The sequence below is a fragment of the Ursus arctos genome, chromosome Y (assembly GCF_023065955.2).
Source record: "Ursus arctos isolate Adak ecotype North America chromosome Y, UrsArc2.0, whole genome shotgun sequence".
Classification (NCBI taxonomy): domain Eukaryota; kingdom Metazoa; phylum Chordata; class Mammalia; order Carnivora; family Ursidae; genus Ursus; species Ursus arctos.
Genome location: NC_079874.1, coordinates 26,414,660 through 26,434,731, shown reverse-complemented (window position 1 = coordinate 26,434,731; position 20,072 = coordinate 26,414,660). Strand labels below are relative to the sequence as shown.

Here is a 20,072-nt window from a genome sequence, read left to right as displayed (position 1 = left end):
CAGGACGTGTGCAAAAGAATTCAGGAAATGTGCAGTGGACCCTTGTCAGAGCACTTGATGTATACTTTCAAATTACAGGGCTTTGTCAATATCGTATATGTGATGTTGTTCCTGGAATATAACTTTATTTCGGTTCATACACCTTCCAGCCTTGAAGGAAAAAATAAATGAATTTACAATAAATGAAAATCAAATCAGCTATGCCAAAATTTTCCATTATTGTCAGTTTCTGAGATATATGTTTGAGGACTCCTTTGTGAGCGATGGTTTGTAGGACACGGAAGGCGTGGGATGGCACTGACTGACCTGGAATCTTGCTTCCCTCCGTATTTCCATGTTGGGACGGTTTTCTGTCCATCAGCATCTCATCTTTGCAACATGACGTTGCCATCTGTATTTTTTCTTTTTTTTAGTTTGAATGTTTTCCTCATTGTAATTGTTTTTCTAATTGCCAAAGTAATCAGACACAAGCAAAACCAAAGAAGCAGACCCAAGTGACATTAAGGATGTGCCAGGAGTGACCCTCCCCATGGTGGGCAGCCTCACTGACAATTTAAGACATAGGTTTCACTCCTTCTGTGTCCCCAATATTACATAATAACATTAAGCCACAGTCCTTATTATTAATAGTATTTTACGCAAACTCTCTGCACGGTTTTTGCAGTTTCGTTTTTCCACAGAAGTAAATACTGGGCTAGTTTTCAATTTTAGCATTTCAGTTTCCATGTCACATTTCTCAGACTCAGTGTACTGAAGCATTCCTCTGGGAGGGACAGCAGCATTGCCACTAAGTTTTTGTTTTTCTGTTTCAAGCTGTGCTGTTTATCTCTGTGAATTTGTGTGAACATACCTGAAAGAAATGTTTCCCAGAATTAAAATGCTGAATCAAAGGTCTTAAAAAATTGAATTTTAGTAGGTATTATCTAAAACATCTTATTTTTTCCCCTCCTCAGTGGGACACCCATTGATGATCTGTGTGAATGCTAATTTTCTCATAATCTCAACAACTAGATATTATGATTCTGAAAAGATGTTTACTTTTGTATTTCTCAGGTGAAAAATGCTATTTCACCATTTCAGTTTTCCTTCCTGTTATACCTGCAATTGAGACTATACATTTTCATCCATAATTATGTTTTTCCTCCTAAGAATTCCATTCTTGTAGCCCTTGAATGATTTTCTATTGGATTGTCCACCTTTTTTTTTCTTATTGATTTGCATGGACTCTTTACATATTACGGACATTAATAGTTTATTTGTTGTATGTTACAAATATTTCTCCTGCTTTTTGTCTTCATTTATAGGCTCTTTTTTTTGGTGAATTTCTGTGGTCAGATTTGAGTGCCTCTCCTTTGTGACTTTGGGGATTGATGATGGGCTTTAAAAAGGTTTTCTCTACCTACGAAATTATGTATTGTGTTTCCTCCAAATATATTAATGGTCTCGTTTTACAGTGAGGTTCGCAAAGTATGGAAAGGAATGTGTGTGTGACCATTTGCTCGTTATTATGGCTATTGGTCTCGGGTGGTCAGTGCTCTTGGCTAGTGTGGGACTGACCTCTCAGTATTTGAGGAAGGTGGGTTGTGGTATCCCAGTGCTGTACTTTGCCTCTGGGCAGCAGACTCTTTCTGCAAGGTTCGTACAGATTTCACACTAATGAGGCCCCTACGGCCGCTGCCAGCCAGTCGGTGTTGTCCAGTGGTCACTCCCCGGGGTTCCCAGCATGAGACGATTCATCAGGGAAGGTCTCCTCTGTGAGTGGGCAGTGCTGATGCGTTCAGCCCTGTGTCGTCAGCACTGGATTTGGTGCTGAAGCATACTGGGGCATGCAGGACTGGCTGTTGCGCCCCTCCTCCCACTACCTGTTCGTCTCAGGTGTTACTACTGGTCCTCCTGCCCAGGGGCACAAAACCTTGAGATCACACAGGGGAGAGGCTGTCCCCAAATGCCCCCAACAGGACATTTCCTGCTCTGGTCCCCACTGTCTTCCCCAGGCAGCAAGGAGGGAGCAGGTGGCTGATGCCATGGGCATCCTGACCTCACTGGTGATCTCCCCAGCATCCCAATGCTCCAGGTGTGCTCCTGGGACCCTGCTCTGCTTCCCCTTGATGTTCTTGACTTGTATTTCTTCTAGGTTAGTTGTTTTACTTTCAAAGAGAGTTAGGGATAGGGAGGGGGCAGAAACTAGCGTATAGCGCCCTTGTTTCCTGGGTATTCAACAACCAGTGTTAAAGCTACATTGATTTTTGCATTCAGAGCAGGAAGAGAACAATTAGGGATCATTAGAAGATATTTCTAGCATGTTACTGAACATAGGATTTAACAAAAAGCAAGCAATTCATGAGCTCGGTCCTTTCTTCCACCTAAGAAGACTATCTCAAAAGGCTGTTAGGGATGTGAACCTTTCTTGGCTGTGTTAAATTGAGGGCTTAGGGTCATGGGTTTGGCTCTCCTGCTGGCTCTTCTACTTTCCTCTGTCATTCCGAGTCTCCTGTGGCTACCGTGTTATCACCTGCCCCCTGCTGAAGCTATTAGTAATAAGCATCTGCATCTTCACTCGGGGCCCCCTTCTCCCTCCAGGCCTTAGGCATCCATACTAGTCCTCATTCAGTCCCCTGAGGATGGGCCTGTATTAGTTCATATTGCAGATATGGAAACCAAGGTGTATTGAAGGGAAGTGGCTTGCCCCAGCAAGCTCTCACAGCTGGCGAGGGGCAGGGGCAGATTTCAGACCCAAGATGCCTTTACGCCCCCACATGGTATTAAGGGGAACGGATGGCCTCATGACATGTGACTTGTGCATGTTGGTGGCAACAGGGGTACAGGGGAAGGAGGGAGACTTCAGGGCCAGATGCTTGAGGTTCTCCTGCATCCCCAGGGCCCCTGGCTGGCAAGCCAGGGCAGATTACCATTCTCACTGGGCCTCTCTTTCTTCATCTATAAAATGGGGTTATACCATTGCCTATGCTGTTGGGATGTCTTGAAGCATGCCCAGGACGTGTGAAGACCTCTACAAAGTGTGCTGTTATTAAGGCGGCTGCACACGCACCTTCCACCGACCCCCTCCTGTCATTCTGCGCCTCCCCTTTGCCATCTCTCTAAGTATATTTCCTAATGCTTGTTTGGTGAAGGCAGAAAGCTCATGGCCATAGATGTCCCAGGGCAGTTTCATGGGTTAGAGTCTTGTGACCTTTTGTTGGTTTGCTATCTGCCCATGAGATGGTATCCATAGTATCTATTCTCTGAGATGATTGGGCAAGACTGTGTGCTTTCCATCTGTAAGAGTTGCATCCCCAAGGAGCCCTGTGGAGCGGGAATTCAGGTTTGCTCCGAGTCTGCCGGTTGCTAACCGTCTGTGTTCCGAGCTGACTACTGGGCTCAGCCACTGGAGCGGCCTCTCTCAACATGGCGGCTGGAGCTCCGGGTTGGAGACAGTGAGGGCTCCGGACTCTTCTGTTGACTTAGGGAAGTAAGCATTTGGGAAGGACAGTTTCTTTATGGCAGGACTCTGGACATCATTTTATTTGCTCCCAAGCACTAGGAAGTGAAGGCAGATTATAAAGTAGCATATTTCCATAAATGACTCCTTCTCGATCCAAAATAGATCTTGTCCACTGGGTCCCACAGACGCCATCGATGCAAAGAGTTAAAATGGGGACAGATGTCTGTCATTTCTGGAGTTAAGCGGGTGCTTGCCGTAGTTCACACCCAATGCTGTTCATTTAAGGTCTCCAACTGTAGTTGCACCCATTGGCTTCTGATTTATTGGGTCCTGAAGTCGTAGAACAAATCCTCAGTGACATTCACCTGCAAAATCTTCTTTGAGCCAGTCGTGGCAAAATGTAACTTCTGCATATGTGTACCTCTCCGGTTAATAGAAAGTGGTTATCGGAAGAACGCTGTTGTCATAATATTGTTTCGTTCTGAAGCAAGACAATCCTCAGGAGAGAACAAATATGACAAAATTACAGCATTTTAAGTATTTTAACTTTAATCATTGGAAGGTGGAATTGCCTGTCAGGTACCTTTGTTGGCACTGCTGTATGTTGCCAAGTTTCATCAGTAACAACCATCGTATAAATGCATTTATGCGTCTGAATCTTAGCAAGTAAATATGCTGTACTTGAGGCAGAAGAAAACCTTCAGTCAATAAGCTGCTTTGACGATCTCTGAAGCCTGGAGGACTGACTTTGAGGAAAAAAAACAAAACCTTTCACCTTGTTTACACAACTTGACATTTTGGTTTTGTTTCATGCTGCCTTGCAGCTAAGCAAAGGGGAGGAAGAGAAGTCAAAGGACATTGTGATTTATTTTGACATGGAAGGAATCACCGTATTCACACATAGGGTGGATGCCTCTGTCTCTGAAATGCTTTGTCATTTTATGCACAGTCATCTCTCTGGGAGGGCATCCCAGCAGGGAGATGCTTCTGTACAAAACCCAGCTCTAGTGCAGAGGAACCATTGGCCCCGGAGGGTTGCAGTCCACTAGACTGGGGGAGGAAAAAGGGAATCCTTGACCAGAATAGTGTAAATGGACTCAGGACAGCCACAGGTGTTGGGGAGTATGGGTGGGAACCATACTAGAGAGCATGCACTCATCTGTGTCTGTATTTGTGTGAGTATGGATATCCTGTCCTGTCCCACTGAAGTCAGGAGATCCCCGAGCTAGTGTGGCTCCACAGATGGCCTCTGCTTGGTTTTGTGTATGGCTTTGGTTTTCCTGACCTCGCTCTGGAATTCTCTCATGCCAGTGCTCAGGTCATTCCCGGATCAGGGTCTTTATGCTAATGGACGAAACTTTCAATCCCTCCGCCCGCAACAGCTCCACAGTTCCACCTACAGTATTTCTTTATGTGGAGGAGGGCCCTTCTCACCTTGCTGCTACCTGGGTCTAGGTGGCCCTGGAAATGCAAGTCATAGGCCAGGGCCATCTCTTCCCAAGCTCACTGTCTGAAATGTCATTTGCCTGCTGTTTGTTATGGGTTCGGCTTTCTGCTTTGATAGCAACCATGGGAGAGGTCCCAGGGCTTGCCCTTGTTTTAGGAGGAAGGAGGACATCCAGTTCTGTGACTGTCAGCTCTGCAGCTCCTGTTGGCCTTGAGGTAGTCAGCTCTGCAGATCCCGTTAGCCCCCTGGCGATCAGCTCTGCAGATCCCGTTGGCCCTCTGGGGATCAGCTCTGCAGATCCCGTTAGCCCCCTGGTGGTCAGCTCTGCAGATCCCATAGGCCCCCTGGAGGTCAGCTGTGCAGATCCCGTTGGACCCTGGAGGTCAGCTCTGCAGATCCCGTTGGCCCCCTGGAGGTCAGCTCTGCAGATCCCGTTGGCGCTCTGGAGGTCAGCTCTGCAGATCCCGTTGGCCCTCTGGCGATCAGCTCTGCAGATCCTGTTGGCTCTCTGTCACTCTCTGCACAGAAGGATTGGGCATCCATGTCCTTGGGCAGCCTCCTGGCATTGGAAGGTGGAACCGCTTGTACCCACTGGACATGAGCTCCTCAAGCGTGTTTGCAAAGCATTGTGCTCAATACTTTCTAAAGAGAAAAGGATGGAATTCCTACCAGAGAGCCCAATGGGGAGTATCGTGTGGTTAAAGACATAGACACGTTAGGGCCACCAGGAATGTAAAGTCAGAACCATCTAATCGTCTCTCTTCCTGTCTTGTATGGGTGACACTCTTAAAGTTATTTTCTGTCTGTTCCTCCATGACTCTGTCTGACCCATTTGCCCACCCGTTGGACATGCTGCACTCTTGCTGTGGTCGGTCCCAGACTCTGCTCTCACTGCCCTCATTTTCATTGCTTTGTTCTTACACGTTCATCCTTATCTTCAACAGCGCATGCTTTTCTCCCTTAACCCATTCTTGATGGTATATGTGCATTGCATAAATGCACATCTAGAAAGCTTATCGTAAATCACAGTATCAGAAAAATCCAGTGACAAGGCAGCAAGAATAAAGGAAACGAGTATGGTGCATGTTTTCCTTTCTCTTTCGTTCCTATGTGAGTTTCCAGTCAAACTGCATTTGGGGCAAAGTAGTCTATTTTCTGCAAAAAGGGATTTTTGCATCCTTAGCCCAGGGTTGTAAAGACCACAGAGGAGAGGACAGGGAAACATGGGGGAGGTCACTGGGGCAGGACCAAGGCACGTCTGGCGATCCCAAGAAACATTTCGCTGTAACATTTAGTTGGAAATGCATTGTGTGGAATATCGATTCTGGTCCTCCAAATTAATTTAGTTCATAAATCATTAACCTCTGGGTTTCATAAACTCTGTAGGAGCGTTACCGTTTTTACAAAGCCCAGAGCTTAATTTCACGTTCTCGGGCTTGGACGGGTATTATTTTACCTTGAATTTACATCTTGAACTAAAATGAATCGATTTTAATGCTGTTTGATAAATCCTTTCCATAAGGAAAATAACATCATAAATTATCCAGGAAATCAAGTCCCAATTAATTCAAACAGGATTAATAAAACATGTGGGCTCATTTTAATAATACAAATGTTCACCGTGACCACCAGTGTGCAAATAAGAAATGTTTATTGACCCCCAGCCCCTCACCTGTAAAATCATTTGGTGATGTTCTGGTAACTTACTGAAGCATTTTACATGGATTAATGAGTTTACGGGGAGGTATTTCTATCATGTGTCATTTAAAGATAAGAAAGTGTAGTTTTGAGAGGTTAAAGTAGCTTGTGCGTGATTGCCCACCAGCCAGGAGGCCGCACCTCCGTGGAGCTGGCGGGATAACTAGACTGTCGAATTAACTCAGGCGGTAGGCTCTCTGCTCCTCTCCAGCGGCACACTGTCTACACCACAAGCCTGTGTGATCATGTACTTCAAGCTCCTGTGTTCTAAGACTCCACCAAGTCCCATGTTCTCGAGTTTGCCTCGTACACCATAAGGAAGTCTGTGTTCAAAATTAGACACCAGGTACAGAAAACAGTAAGATGTCGATGCGGGTCATACAGGAGTGTTTTTGGGGGGTAGTATTTCCTCCACCTTCAGTTAACCATTTGAACACATCTGATTTGCCAGTTAAATATTTCCAGGTATGGGAGGAAAAGATGCGTTAGGACCCAGGATACGGGGTTAAAGCAGCATTCAGATCCTATCCCACGGAATCCCATTGTATATATTTGAAAGGTGAGGTCAGAATTAGGGGTCAGGAAGAGATTTAAATACCTGTTGCTGTTACGTCAGGACCCAGTTAGGGCTTGTCAGAAGATCAGTTACGACGGTCCCCCTGCAGAAGTTTCTTCCACCTGCTTGAATTAGTGGAATTAATAAATCAGATTCTGTGAAGTCGTGTATTAAAACACAGTGCATGGTGACTGGCATCCTATGCTCAGCAAATACTAGTTGCTATTTTCATTATTATTATTATTATTATTTCCCAGATGTGTGAAACATCTTTGTTTAAAAACATGCATGTTATGCCTCGTCATCACTGTGACCTTCCGTTTACTGGGGTGCAGCTTCTCTGCAATGTCTGCCGAACTCCAGGGAGAAGCGTTGGCTTGATGGGGGGATCTCAAGCTCTTGGAAATACTTCATGGATGAGAAGAAAGTCTGTGACGGAAGAGTAAACATGAATTCACACCAGCTTGTGTATTCTTTCAATATCGTCATTGCTACGATAGCTTCTATTTGAGATGGCCCACTCTGGACCTCACACTCTCCGGAAGAGTCCGTCTGCCCAGAGCCTTGGTGGGAACAGCTGAACTCTCCCCAAGAGCTTGAGATCTCCCCGTCAAGCCAGCGCTTCATGCTGGAGTTCTGCAGACATCGCAGGAGAGCTGCACACAAGGTGAACTGAAGGTCACATTGATTCGGAGCAAAACCCAAGAGAGGAGCTTGGGGCGGTGTGAGCCAGCGTGCCCAGGAGGGCTGGAACCTGTGATTTACGTGCAGGGTGTCTGTGGAAGGAAACAGAATTTTCTGTTGTGTACCTTCAGCTTTATGGATGGCAGAACCCAATGCCAACAAACAAACAAACCAAAAAAACCCAACAACCACAGAAAACCCACTCCTGAAATAAAAGTGAGTGCACGCAGCCCAGCTGACAGAGGGATGTCAGGGCAGCCCTCCCTCCAGTGAGATGTTGCAGAAGTCCTCGCTGGTGTGTTTGCAGACCATTGTGTTGGCTTTGATCAGAGGACTGTCCCCAGGGGCGGCCCCAGAACCCCCAAACCTTATTTTCTAGCAGACAGTAAAGTGCAAGAAATACAATGGCATGGGTGGATGGAGAGTGGGAAGACCGAATGCTCCCCCTGAGCACTGCCCTCACCAGCAGTTCCCCACCAGTAGTCGGAGCCCCTGCTGCCCAGGTCAGCCATGCCCCTGTGATGTGTACGACTCCATGGAAGCAGTGACCTCAGGCACGTCCTGGAGTGGCTTCCTCTGGCTCACAGGCATGCCCTTTGGGTTTCCTCGCACACATGTGTGATTGCACTGAACAGACATAGTGACATTGGTCTTCTCTGTGCCCTTTCCTCGTTGACACGGAGAACACCGGTGAGGTCACCGGGAATGAGAACGGGTTGGAATAATTCAGATTATTTCCAGCAAATGCAATTCCCTGGGGGGAAAAGAAAGCAACAACACAGGTTATTGTTAACCCAAGAAGATCGCGGAGTCGAGCCGTGAAAGCAGCCCAGATGGCGAGAGCAGATGCAGGTGCAGGGGATAAATCGCACGTTACAACTGTGATGAGGGCAAAGACAGGCTTAATGGAGGAAATCACAACATTATCATAACAACCAGGTACAGCACAAAATAAGGATGCATTTCCTGGAAACGGACAGCTCACACAGGAACTGACGGAGCGAGAAGTTCCAGCAAAAATGGGCAAAAGTTCACCAGTAGAAAAGCAACATTGAAATCCTAGGCTTTTCCATGTCCTGACTACCCTAATAATCCTCAGTCTATGTTATGACGTTTCTTGACTGGGTGTAAAAATTAGGTGTGAAATTGAAACCGTACCCAAATCTCGTTCTTGTCGCAGTTTTTTTTTTGAAATCTGTAAATTGCCAACCATCTCCTTTTATTATGAGTCAGTGTTTATTAAACATTCGTCACACATAGGGTTCCTTCTAAAAGTATGGCTTTCAGACAGACAGGTGTCACTTGGGAGCATTTTAGAAGTTCCAAAGGCCCCGTATGTACTGGATCAGAGTCTTCATGGTAGCGTGGTTCCCAAGGCGATAAATCAGCCCATGAACATCGGAAGAACGCCAATGTGTGGTACGAATGCACTAGGGAACCTATGTTCTTAATACAAGGTCTTGATTATTAGTCTCATCACCCAGAAGAACGAAAAGCAAAATACGTACATTAATGCCTAAAGGAGCATAATCACTGTCTTGGTATCGCATTGGCTTACTTTAACATAGCTCTTTGCAAAAGGATGTGGGATGCCTTCTAAGCATGTTTTGAGTGACATTTTCATGTTCCTTTGGGAGATGTGAAAGTTAGCGAGATAATTAAAGGGTGATCCCCACGTTAATGGATATGGTGAGTCTGATTGAATGGAACTCAAACAAGATCTGGCATTGAATGCCACCATGCATATCTCACCCATGGTGGCCGGGGAAGGAGTTGTCCTTCTATTAAAGGCCTTCGGAGGGATGGTTCCCTGGCTCCTTCATCATCCACGTGAGGCAGGCATGCTCGCTTGCTTCCAGTCCCTTGCTGGGGATAGCATTCCAGCCCCTTTTCTCTTGCTCAGTCGTTAGTAGAGATGGAAGCCAGCCTTCTCTGATCACTCAGGCATGGATATGTAACACAGGGAGGACTTCACCCTCTCGTCCCCACTTCCATAGTGTCTAAAATCATCCTGCAAGACTTTCATGTGAGTAATCGAGATCCACACTGCATTTTAGGCAGTAGCTGTGTTAGATCGGAGTCTGGTAAGCTGGAACGCCTACAACGTCTATTTAATTTTTGCAGTATTTTGCTTGTTCCTCTCTAAAAATACTCTCCGATAATGGAAATTCATAATGAAGAACATCAGTTTTCCCACTCACACCACGAAAGCCAGTGCATCATATTTGTATCTCTGGTGACTTAAGGAGGGCAGATAAATCATCGAATCTCAAGAATTTTTTTTTTTTGCTCATATACTATTTTTTTTACGTATAAGCTTTTGAACTTGGTTTTATACTGTAGATAACTCATAGGCTTTCCAATGCCCCATCTGGGGGATCTCTTGAGCTCCACGTCGTAGAGAAAATCAGAACCAAAGTTTTGGAAATCTGGACCATTTATTTTGGAAGGAAGTACTAGGTCACGTTTACCTGCATTCAATGGGCTTTGCTTCCAGCTGGAGATATAATAAATCTATTTGCACATTGACTGATACGTCCTGATATATGGGATGCTGGCTATGCTTCTTTTTTTTTTAATGTTTTTTTATTATATTATGTTAGTCACCATACAGTACATCCCTGGTTTCTGATGTAAAGTTCGATGATTCATTAGTTGCTTATAACACCCAGTGCACCATGCAATACGTGCCCTCCTTACTACCCATCACCAGCCTATCCCATTCCCCCACCCCCCTCCCCTCTGGCTATGCTTCTAATTCTACATAAGCTAACAGAGAATTGCCTTTCTAGGGCCACTGACAGATTTCTCTGTGCCAGTCAATAAGAGATTCGGGAGAGCAGCAGGACACAGGTTCAAGTTAGCTTCCTAGAACAATGCCAAGCATTGCACATACCCAATGGAGAGTCCGAGCCACCACTAGGGGCTATACTTAGGTACTCTCATTTATTTTCAGCTTCTGTGACTCCAGTGGGATTATTTCATTCCCACCATTAACCTGTTGATCAGATAAAACATGTACTAAAATAGTTTTAGGGGACCTTTTTAGGGTTTCCTTGTGTTTCCTGGAGTCATGTTGAGTACATGGAAATTTTCTTAATTATTCATGTTGTATGGCTGCATGAGACATTTTTTTTTCCTTAATGAGCACGTTGCTTCCAAAAGGGTAAATAGTTACTTCACAGCATTTTGCTCCAATATTTTGTCTGAGGTGACCTACCTTGTAGAAGAAAAGAGAAAGCCAAATCAGCTGAAATCACAAGTCTTCAATTAGGCAAGCCCGTATATATATATATATATATATTTTTAATAATGATCCTTAAGCTTTGTTGCTTTTTTTTTTTTTTTTTTAAGATTTTATTTATTTATTTGACAGAGAGAGAGACAGCCAGCAAGAGAGGGAACACAAACAGGGGGAGTGGGAGAGGAAGAAGCAGCCTCCCAGCGGAGGAGCCCAATGTGGGGCTCGATCCCAGGACTCTGGGACCATGCCCTGAGCTGAAGGCAGACGCCCAACGACTGAGCCACCCAGACGCCCCTAGGCAAGCCTGTGTTTTAACTCCATCATAAGAGCTAGGGTATTTGAGCCATCGCAGTGTGACCAGTCTTGGGCTGTTGGGGATGACATTCTCCTCCATCGTGCCTCCTGGCAACATTTTAACTGTTTTACATGATCATCTCTGACTTAGAAGCAAAGAACCCCACTGAGCACGCTGGGCACCTAGGATTCAAACCACTTCTGTTCCTTTAAGGGGCCAGGAGGCAGAGCCCAAGCTCTGAGTTCCGTGGGATAGCTCGTCTCTTGGGCAAGACGTAGAATTTGTTGTGTGCATTGCGAAGCCTTCTGTCTCCTGTGTGGAATATCATTGCCTGATTCTTGACAGTGGCTTAACCCTTGTTTGTGGAATGAATAAATGGCATGAAGGAATTCTGTCAAATCTAGGCTTCCCCTGGAAGCCACATTCACACCTCGGGAAGGAAGGAGCCAGATTTGTACATTCCCAAGTTGTGTCCTTTCGGTTTACAAAACTCTGGTCTGAAGTTGTTGTTTTTTTGATAAGCTCACTCTTGTTGTCCCCAGTTAAATAACAAAGTGCCCCTGAAATGGTCTATTTTCTGTATTTGTTTCATTCAGGGAACAATGTGAGAAAGCTTTGGAAATAACACATTTCACTTATAAGCTATCCTGCAGCCCACCATTGGTAATTCGAAACTATCATCCTGTATGAATTGGTATCATTATACCTTGAGAACCTTACTGAAAAATAATATTTGTGGACCTCTGACTTGCAGCACACTGCTCTGAAAGCAAGAATAATACACCAGCATTTGTTCTCATGGGAGATTTCTGTTCAGCATTTTTAGGAGAGAAATATGTGAGACCTTTATGGGATCAATCTTATGAAAACTTAAACAGATAATGGGCTTCGGGCTTTACAAATGAGATTCTGGCATAAGACCTAAACTGTGTGGGATCCAGAGCGCATGTTTTGGGGAAGAAAGAACTCAAAGGAAATCAGAAATCTGACAGCATCTGCACACATTGGGCCAAATATTCCTTTGTTTGTAGATGCATGATGGCCTCAGCTAGATTTCCGTGTATTAATCCCAGCCCAGCTGAATAGGGCACTTTTGATGAAAAAGATGGAAGTCATCACTCTAGGCAATGAATGAGAAAAATTGATGGGGACAAAGTAAATATCTTATCACAGTCATTTGGAGGACTGGGATTGTGAGGAAATCCCCCTCCGGGCGGGGGCATGTTGGGACAGGGAAAGTTATAATATGTATTTCAATAGAAAGAGTCTGGGTAGTTAAGTGCAACACAGATTCATCTGGACATGGAAGGAGCCTGCCGGGGAAACGGTCAACAGGAGCTGTAGTGAGCTCGAACAAAGAAAATGGGTCTGCAAGAGACTCTGAGAGCCCAGCCCCCAGCACACGGCCTGTGTTCAGTAGAGGCTTCCTAACACGTGTTGGATACATGGATGAAGAAGTCTTGGATGTGACATTACCTGTGAAAAGGCACTTTTTGAAAAAGTGGCAGGCTATTTTTGGAGCAGTTTTAAGTTTACAGAAAAATTGAGTCGTAAGTACAGTTTGCATAGTATCCCTTTCTTCTGCACACAGTTTCCCTTAGAATATCGTGGGTTAGAGCAGCACATTTGTTGCAGTTCATGAGCCAATGCTGATGCATTGTTTTTGGCTAGAAGTCATAGTTCACCATAGAGTTCACTGTTGGAATCCTGCATTCTGTGGATTTGGGCTGAGGTATTAAACATGTATCCGCCATTATGGTATCAGAGACAATACTTTCATTGCCCTAAAAATGTCCTGTGCTGCCTGTTCACCAACACCACCCCCCGCAAGGCTGTGGCAACCACTGATCTGTTTACCGTCTCCATAACTTGCCCTTTTCTGAAACGTCACGTAGTTGGAATATCATACGTACGTACCTTTTCAGATTGGCTTCTTCCACCGGACAATAGGCATTTCAAGTTCCTCCGTGTCTTTTTGTGGCTAGATGGCTCATTTCTTTTTAGTGCACAAAATATTCCATTGTCTGGTGGACGATCGTGTATCCGATCTCCTACTAACGGATGTCTTGGTTGTTTCCAGGGTTTTGACGATCATAAATAAAACTGCTGTGAATATTTGCGTGAAGGTTTTGTGTCCGTACAAGTTTTCATGGATGACACATTTAAAAAAATTCATGCAAAGTTTCTTCTAAATATATGAAAGGTGAATTATATTTGAAATGGAGGTGCATGGTTGCACACCCTTTTGGAAAATACTAATTAGGACACAAGGAAGTAACATCTTCAATGCTCTGCTAACTACTTGGTCTCCGTTATTTTACTTAGAAATTGTTGTATGAGTCCAAAGGGGCATTTTCTTTCAAAGTATAAGTGAGGGTTATATTGTCTTATTTCTTCTCCCTACTTCAACTCATTAAGCTAATTACCATATTCAAAATGATATGGCTTAAATTGGTGTTAGAGCCACATATCCCCAAGCACACAGGTGATTTGCTTTGCTGTACCAAATAATACCACAATTAATGTCTGCCTGATAATGATTTATCCTGGGAGACGAATCTAGAATGGCCCTCATGCATCTTATTCCTTGGTTCTGAGTATGACATTTATGTATATGGTGTGGCTTCTTGGAATGTTTATTATATGAGTTAAAAAAATTGAGAAAGATTGAACATACCATAGCCTGTGGCATTTGCAATCAAATAGCAAAAATATATTTTGTAACAGATGACTTGGGTTTTGCTTTTGCTTCGGAAATCATCTGTGCCACCTCCATGGACAGTTGGCTCTGCAGCCCCCATACTCCCTTTCTGGACCACATAGGTGAAGGCGCAGCCCCAAAGTGGAGGGCCTGTCCCCACTGTGGCATGACCTATGTACCAGGTAGAATGTGCTCATATTCACGTATTCCTCCTGCTGCTAGGGATACCTGGCATCCTTACAAAATTTAAATTGCTGTGGTTATCCTCCAGTTATGAGATGGGTGCCCCCACTAAATTTGGTTCCCATGTCTAGACTAATGATGGCACACCTACAGCAAGAGGCTATGAAAACGTTTATTACTTACATAATGAAGCTTTCTTTGGGAGGAGCAAGGTGGCTTCCAGGCTGGTCTGAAAATAGCTTGAGAGTGATGGGAAAGGAGAGTGATTGACCTTTCATGGTGGGAGGAGGCAGGGGTTGGGTGGAGCATTCAGACAGGGGCTGGTATAGCCTGAATCTCCCTCCCCTAGCACTGCAGGGGACCACACCCAGGCTTTCTTATTGGCTAATTGGGCACAAGTCAAATAAGGACTGGCAAGGCTTAAGACCTCTTCGCAGTCAAACATCAAAAATGGAGTCAAACCCTAATACCTCAGTCAGAGTATAAGTGCATGCGTTAACTTTCAACGTTAAACTGGTAGCATGTGATCTCTGTGGAGATCACAAATTGTATTCCTGTACTTTGACCATTATTTACTTCTGATCTGATGGCTGACAACAACTTCCTAATCAGACCATCCATATTTCAGCCCCTTCTGTCTTCAACCAGCTTCAATTTTTTTTTTTATGGAAAATTTAGGCATAAATAGAAGTAGACAGAAAAGTGCACAGGGCGCCTGGGTGGCACAGCGGTTAAGCGTCTGCCTTCGACTCAGGGCGTGATCCCGGCGTTATGGGATCGAGCCCCACATCAGGCTCCTCCGCTATGAGCCTGCCTCTTCCTCTCCCACTCCCTCTGCTTGTGTTCCCTCTTTCGCTGGCTGTCTCTATCTCTGTCGAATAAATAAAAATAAAATCTTTAAAAAAAAAAAAGTGCAGTAAACGTGCATGCACCCCCGATGTACATTTAACAGCCGTGAACTCATGCCTAATCTTGTTTAATCTATACCCCATCCTCTCTTCCCTTCCTCCTGTACTAATTTGAAGAAGACAGGCAGCTATCCTACCATTTTGTCCAGGAGTATTTCAATAGATGTCTCTATTTTCCACCCTCATGTCTTGTTTTCTCCTCCGTGATTCTCATGGAGTCCATCCACTTAACTATGTAAGGTTTGTGAGTCTGGCCTTTGGAATAAGGTTTAACCCTTACTTCCCTGCTCTCCAACTTCCTAACTTACTGTGAGCTTGAGCAGGTCACTGTCCTTACAGAGCGCTGTTGCTCCCATCTGAGAAACGGAGCCTGCACTGTTTACTCATAGGGTTTCAAGTGGTCTAAATAAGAGAGTGTGTAATAAAGTCGTTTGCAGGCAGAGACTGCTCAGTAGATGGTACCCGTTACGCTGACTGCTTTTGTTGAAACTGTGATTGTGTTGAAGTATTGCTATGTGGGCAGCGTAGTGCACAATCTCAGGTGCGGGGAATAAGATGGGGGCAAGAGAAAGGAAAATATAAGGAATGCTGGCACTCTGAACAGATAGTCCTACTGTATCTGCTAGTATCTATTATAAGTATTAAAAGAGGGCATTCATCATAAAATATTTATAGACATAATTTGTTCATATATGAACATTTGCGGTGCCCGGGTGGACACAGTTGGTTAAGTGTCTGATTCTCGGTTTCAGCTCAGGTCATGATCTTAGGGTCCTGGGATCGAGGCCTGCATTGGGTTCTGTGCTCAGCATGGAGTCTGCCTGGGATCTGTCTCTCCCTCTGCTCCTTCCCCCACCCCCACTCTCTCTCCCTATCTTTTTAAAAAATAAATAAATCTTTTTTTTTTTTTTTTTTTTTAAGAATAACACTGTTGGTTTGGTGTTCTCCACTGAATAAGGGAAACTGGTAGACTTCTTTATATCTTAAGGACCATAGCACCTTCCTCTAAGTGTTTCATGATCTATGAGTCTTGTTCTTCTAGAATGCTTTCTTACGTCTCTGTACAGAATCACTCCGTGATGCCTAGAATTTCAAGTGATGCTTCTAGATGACACTTAGTTCAGTGACCAAATCTTCCAAGAACCTGCCACAGGTGGGCTTTCTGATTACATTGCAGCCCCTGGTGGGACCAGTGTGGGACAGCTACAGTGCACAGGAGCATTTCCTTCCCATCTTCAGAGAAGTCGATAAGAGCAAATGATCTCCCTTTCTGTTGTAAAGATGGAACTGCGCTAAAATGGAACATTTCTCCCCTTCAGGGCAGATGTTGAATGTTCTTGATGAGTTGAAACTGGCTAATAACACCCTTGTCTACTTCACCTCGGATCAAGGAGCCCATGTGGAAGAGGTGAACACCAAGGGAGAAGTCCACGGAGGCAGTAATGGAATCTATAAAGGTGAGGAGTCTATGAAGGTGGGAAATGCCAGTGTCGGTAAGCTCTGGCCTCCCAGCTTACCCGTTGGGCACCTTTGCCTTGATCTTTGAGCTTTGACATTGTCCCTGTGCGACTTTCCAATATACAGGACTTCACTGTGTTCCAGGCATCAAACAGGGAAGTGACCAGGTCACTGTTTCTGTTATGATCCCCACGGAGATTAAAAGCACACTTTCTAGGTCAAGGCATTAGAATGAGGGCATGTTCACCCAAGGTAAATGCAGCCTCTATACTGGATGGCTGGTTAAAACAATAAACCCGTGTATTAGTTTCCTGTTGCCTCTTGAACAAAATCACACAGACTTTTGGCTTAGAACCACACAGTTTATTAAGTTATTTTTCTGCAGGTTTCAAGTCTACGATGGGTGTCACTGGTCTAAAATCAGGGTGACCACAGGGCTGTGTCCTTCTGCAGGCTCTGGGGAAGCATTTGCTTTCTTGTCTTTTGCAGCTTTCTGGAAGCCATCTGTGTTTGTTGGCCGATGACCTCTTCTTGCATCTTTAAATCCAACAGTGCAAAAATCTTCAGACCTCCCTTCCTCTCTCTTTCTCTCCAACCTGTTTCCATAATGCCATCTCCCTGACTCACTTACTCTGAAGGACTGCTGTGATTCTGTTTGTCCCACCCAGATCATGCGCTGATTTTCCCATTCCGGGGCTCTTCGTCACATTCCCAAAGTCCCTTTGGCTGTGCACGGTGGCATTGGCACCGGTTCTGGGGGATGAGGATGTGCCTATCTTTGGGAGATGGTTACTTTGCCTGCCCCGATGTGCAGTAGCTTTCAGGCTCACGCTTCGTTCCTGCCTCATTAGCTCAGCTGCCTCCATGACCAGTCAGACTAGTCACTGGGGAGATGAGAGAATGCAAAGTAGATCTGACCCAGCTACTGACCCTAGGTTGCTTGCAGCATGCACATATTGTGAGTATAAGACATACGTATCTCATCATGATAAAAAGGGACCCATTTCACAGACTTTGATGAGAGGCCCAAAGGGGCATATCCGTGCTGAGGGGTAGGACACCCACCTGAATCTGCAGGGGGTTCTTGCATCATAGGGCAGGATGAGTGGAGGTGACCATGCTGAGCCATCGTGTCCCAGCTAGTGAGGGCCACCACCATAAGACAGCAAGATGCGTAACACCCAGAAAAGAAGGTGACTAACATTTCCCTAGCATAAGGTGATAAAGTACTGCTCTTTTATATCCTCTCATATGGATGTTTCGTAGATTCCCAGGGATGCGGGGAATCCAAGTTTACCTCCAAAGATAGGAAAGGACAATAAATAGGATGGTTTGGTCTATTAATTGGTTTAGAAATATTGATTGGGCTGTGCATCTGGCCCTGGGCCTGAGGCAAGAATAAATATAACATGTGTTCTGTGCCCTGGAGGAACTCAGGGTCAGCTGGTCGTTCGGTGGGTGGATGACTGAGCACGTGGTCGCAGGAAGCCTAAGCATGGAATTTTTAGTAAGGGCGTCAGTATTTTTAGGCACAAGAAATAGTGGTGCGTGCGGCAAGAAGAGCCTCAGGAGGCCTGGGGGCCCCGGAAATGTTTGCAAAGTTGGCAGGGCTGGGATGAGATAGCCAGAGCGTGTTCTTGCTCTCTTGTTCTGCTTCTGGCTCTTTATGCCCGGCCAACACTCACGCAGTCAAGCGCTGGGCGTGAGAAGCAGCACACGGCTTGTCCTGCAACGTGAAGGAGCTGGGTAGCGCTGCGTCTCAGAGCAACGAGGCAGAGAGGTGGAGAGAGGGTGGTGTGTTATCTGTCCCAAACATGGCATGCCTTGTACTTCTGTTTACACCTCCGTATGTGTCTGCAGTCCTCTTAACTCCTGAGCACCTCAGGGCAGGGACCTTGCTTACATGTTTGGTTCCCTGGAACCTCGGACAGGAGGATTCCTGTTGAGCGCTGGTCCAGATGACCTCCATAGGATGTGCACGCCCCTTCCTTGTCGTGCCCTTGTTACCTGACCAGGATGTGGCATGAAATGCTGTCGGATGCGGGTCAGGTGAATGACTCGTCGTGTTTCATCTATGCGGGACTAACCGTCCCCTGCAGCCCCTCTTTCCGCCAGCCCTCCCTCTGTTCATCATCTTATTTGAGTGTAGGGAGAAGTGAAAACTTGGGTCGGAAAGACAATGTCGAGGGTCCCGGAGAACGGTTGCAAACCAGGGTTATCACAGAGCCCTCACAGCATGTCGGGAGCCTCTCCCTGATTTTCTTTTTTAAAGAAACATATTGGATGTGTGAGCAGTGTTTTGCTATTTTGCTTGACTGCTAGAAATACCACGAGTGTATGACACTGTGTATTAATATCTCAGCTGCGGTTCTGTGGCAAGCATTATCCCTTTGTCAGGCTGAGTTGGAATCAGGCTCTCGGTGCAACATTGTAAAGATGCTCTGCTCTCAAAGGAAGATGTGGTTTCCTTCTAGTGGTAGGAGATGACCAAAGGCTCTTCTCAATGTCACATCTCGTTTTGTAAAGCTGCAAACTCTGAGACCCTCGAACGCAGAGGAATCGCGCTCTTTAAACTCCCTGATCAAAAGCGCATCTTTTTCTGAACAGTTAATGATTGTTCTCCTCAATCAAAACCTCTCGAAAAGATCTTTAGTGTATGAGCGAGGGCTTCCACCATATTAACCAGTCAAATCTACTTCCCTAATGAAATCTGAGGGTGAATTGGATACAGTGGCTACAGTTAAATCATCCTTCTCCAGAATTCAACACAATCTTCCTTTTAATCGTGGGGACAGAAGATCCTTGCGGTAGTCTTCATTTAAACAAAATAATGTAATATTATAGGGGTGAGGGAATAGTGACACCATTAGTACTTTCTCTCGTGTTCTTTTAAAGGAAATGTGTTTGCAGCATGAATCTCCTATTTAGATTTTGAGAAGGGTAAACCATGTTGCTCAAAAGGCTGTACCATCAAAGGAAATTGAGAGACAGAAATAGGGTCCAGTGTGGACTGTGAATGTGACCCTAGTGAAATTGGAGCAATCTTGGCAATGTCTTCATCCTAACAGCTCCTGGTACGTTTACTTCTGAGAGCCTTCTAAATCAATTTTCCTTCCGCTGTCCACATGTTCTGAGTGATTGTGTCAGCCTAATAACGCTAGCCCACCAAGTAACGATCCATGTTCCCACACAAGAATTCAGGAAGCGTTGGCTCCGTTAGTGTTTTTAGTTAATCTGATAGTGTTCCCACACTGAGCTGTTAGGATTTTCGCCAAGAGCAAGATAAATAAATGAACAACAAAATGCCAGAACGTTTGCATTGGCCTGTGACCACATACAGTGGTTAAATGTAAAAATTTCAGCAGGGCTGTTAAAATATTGAAAATGTGCACCCTGCTAATGTGAGAGCGGGGATTAGGAGTCGGTGCTTTAAAGGAACAGAGGATTTACGATCTC

At 45.1% G+C, this 20,072-nt stretch overlaps 1 protein-coding gene across 1 annotated transcript in view; it reads left to right on the top strand.

Moving 5' to 3' along the window:
* The window catches only part of LOC113240763 (steryl-sulfatase), a 151,358-nt gene that overhangs the window by 97,141 nt on the left and 34,145 nt on the right, over positions 1-20,072 (top strand). The window contains 1 exon segment of the mRNA XM_026478173.4: positions 16,478-16,615. Coding sequence (XP_026333958.2) covers positions 16,478-16,615 — 138 coding nt within the window.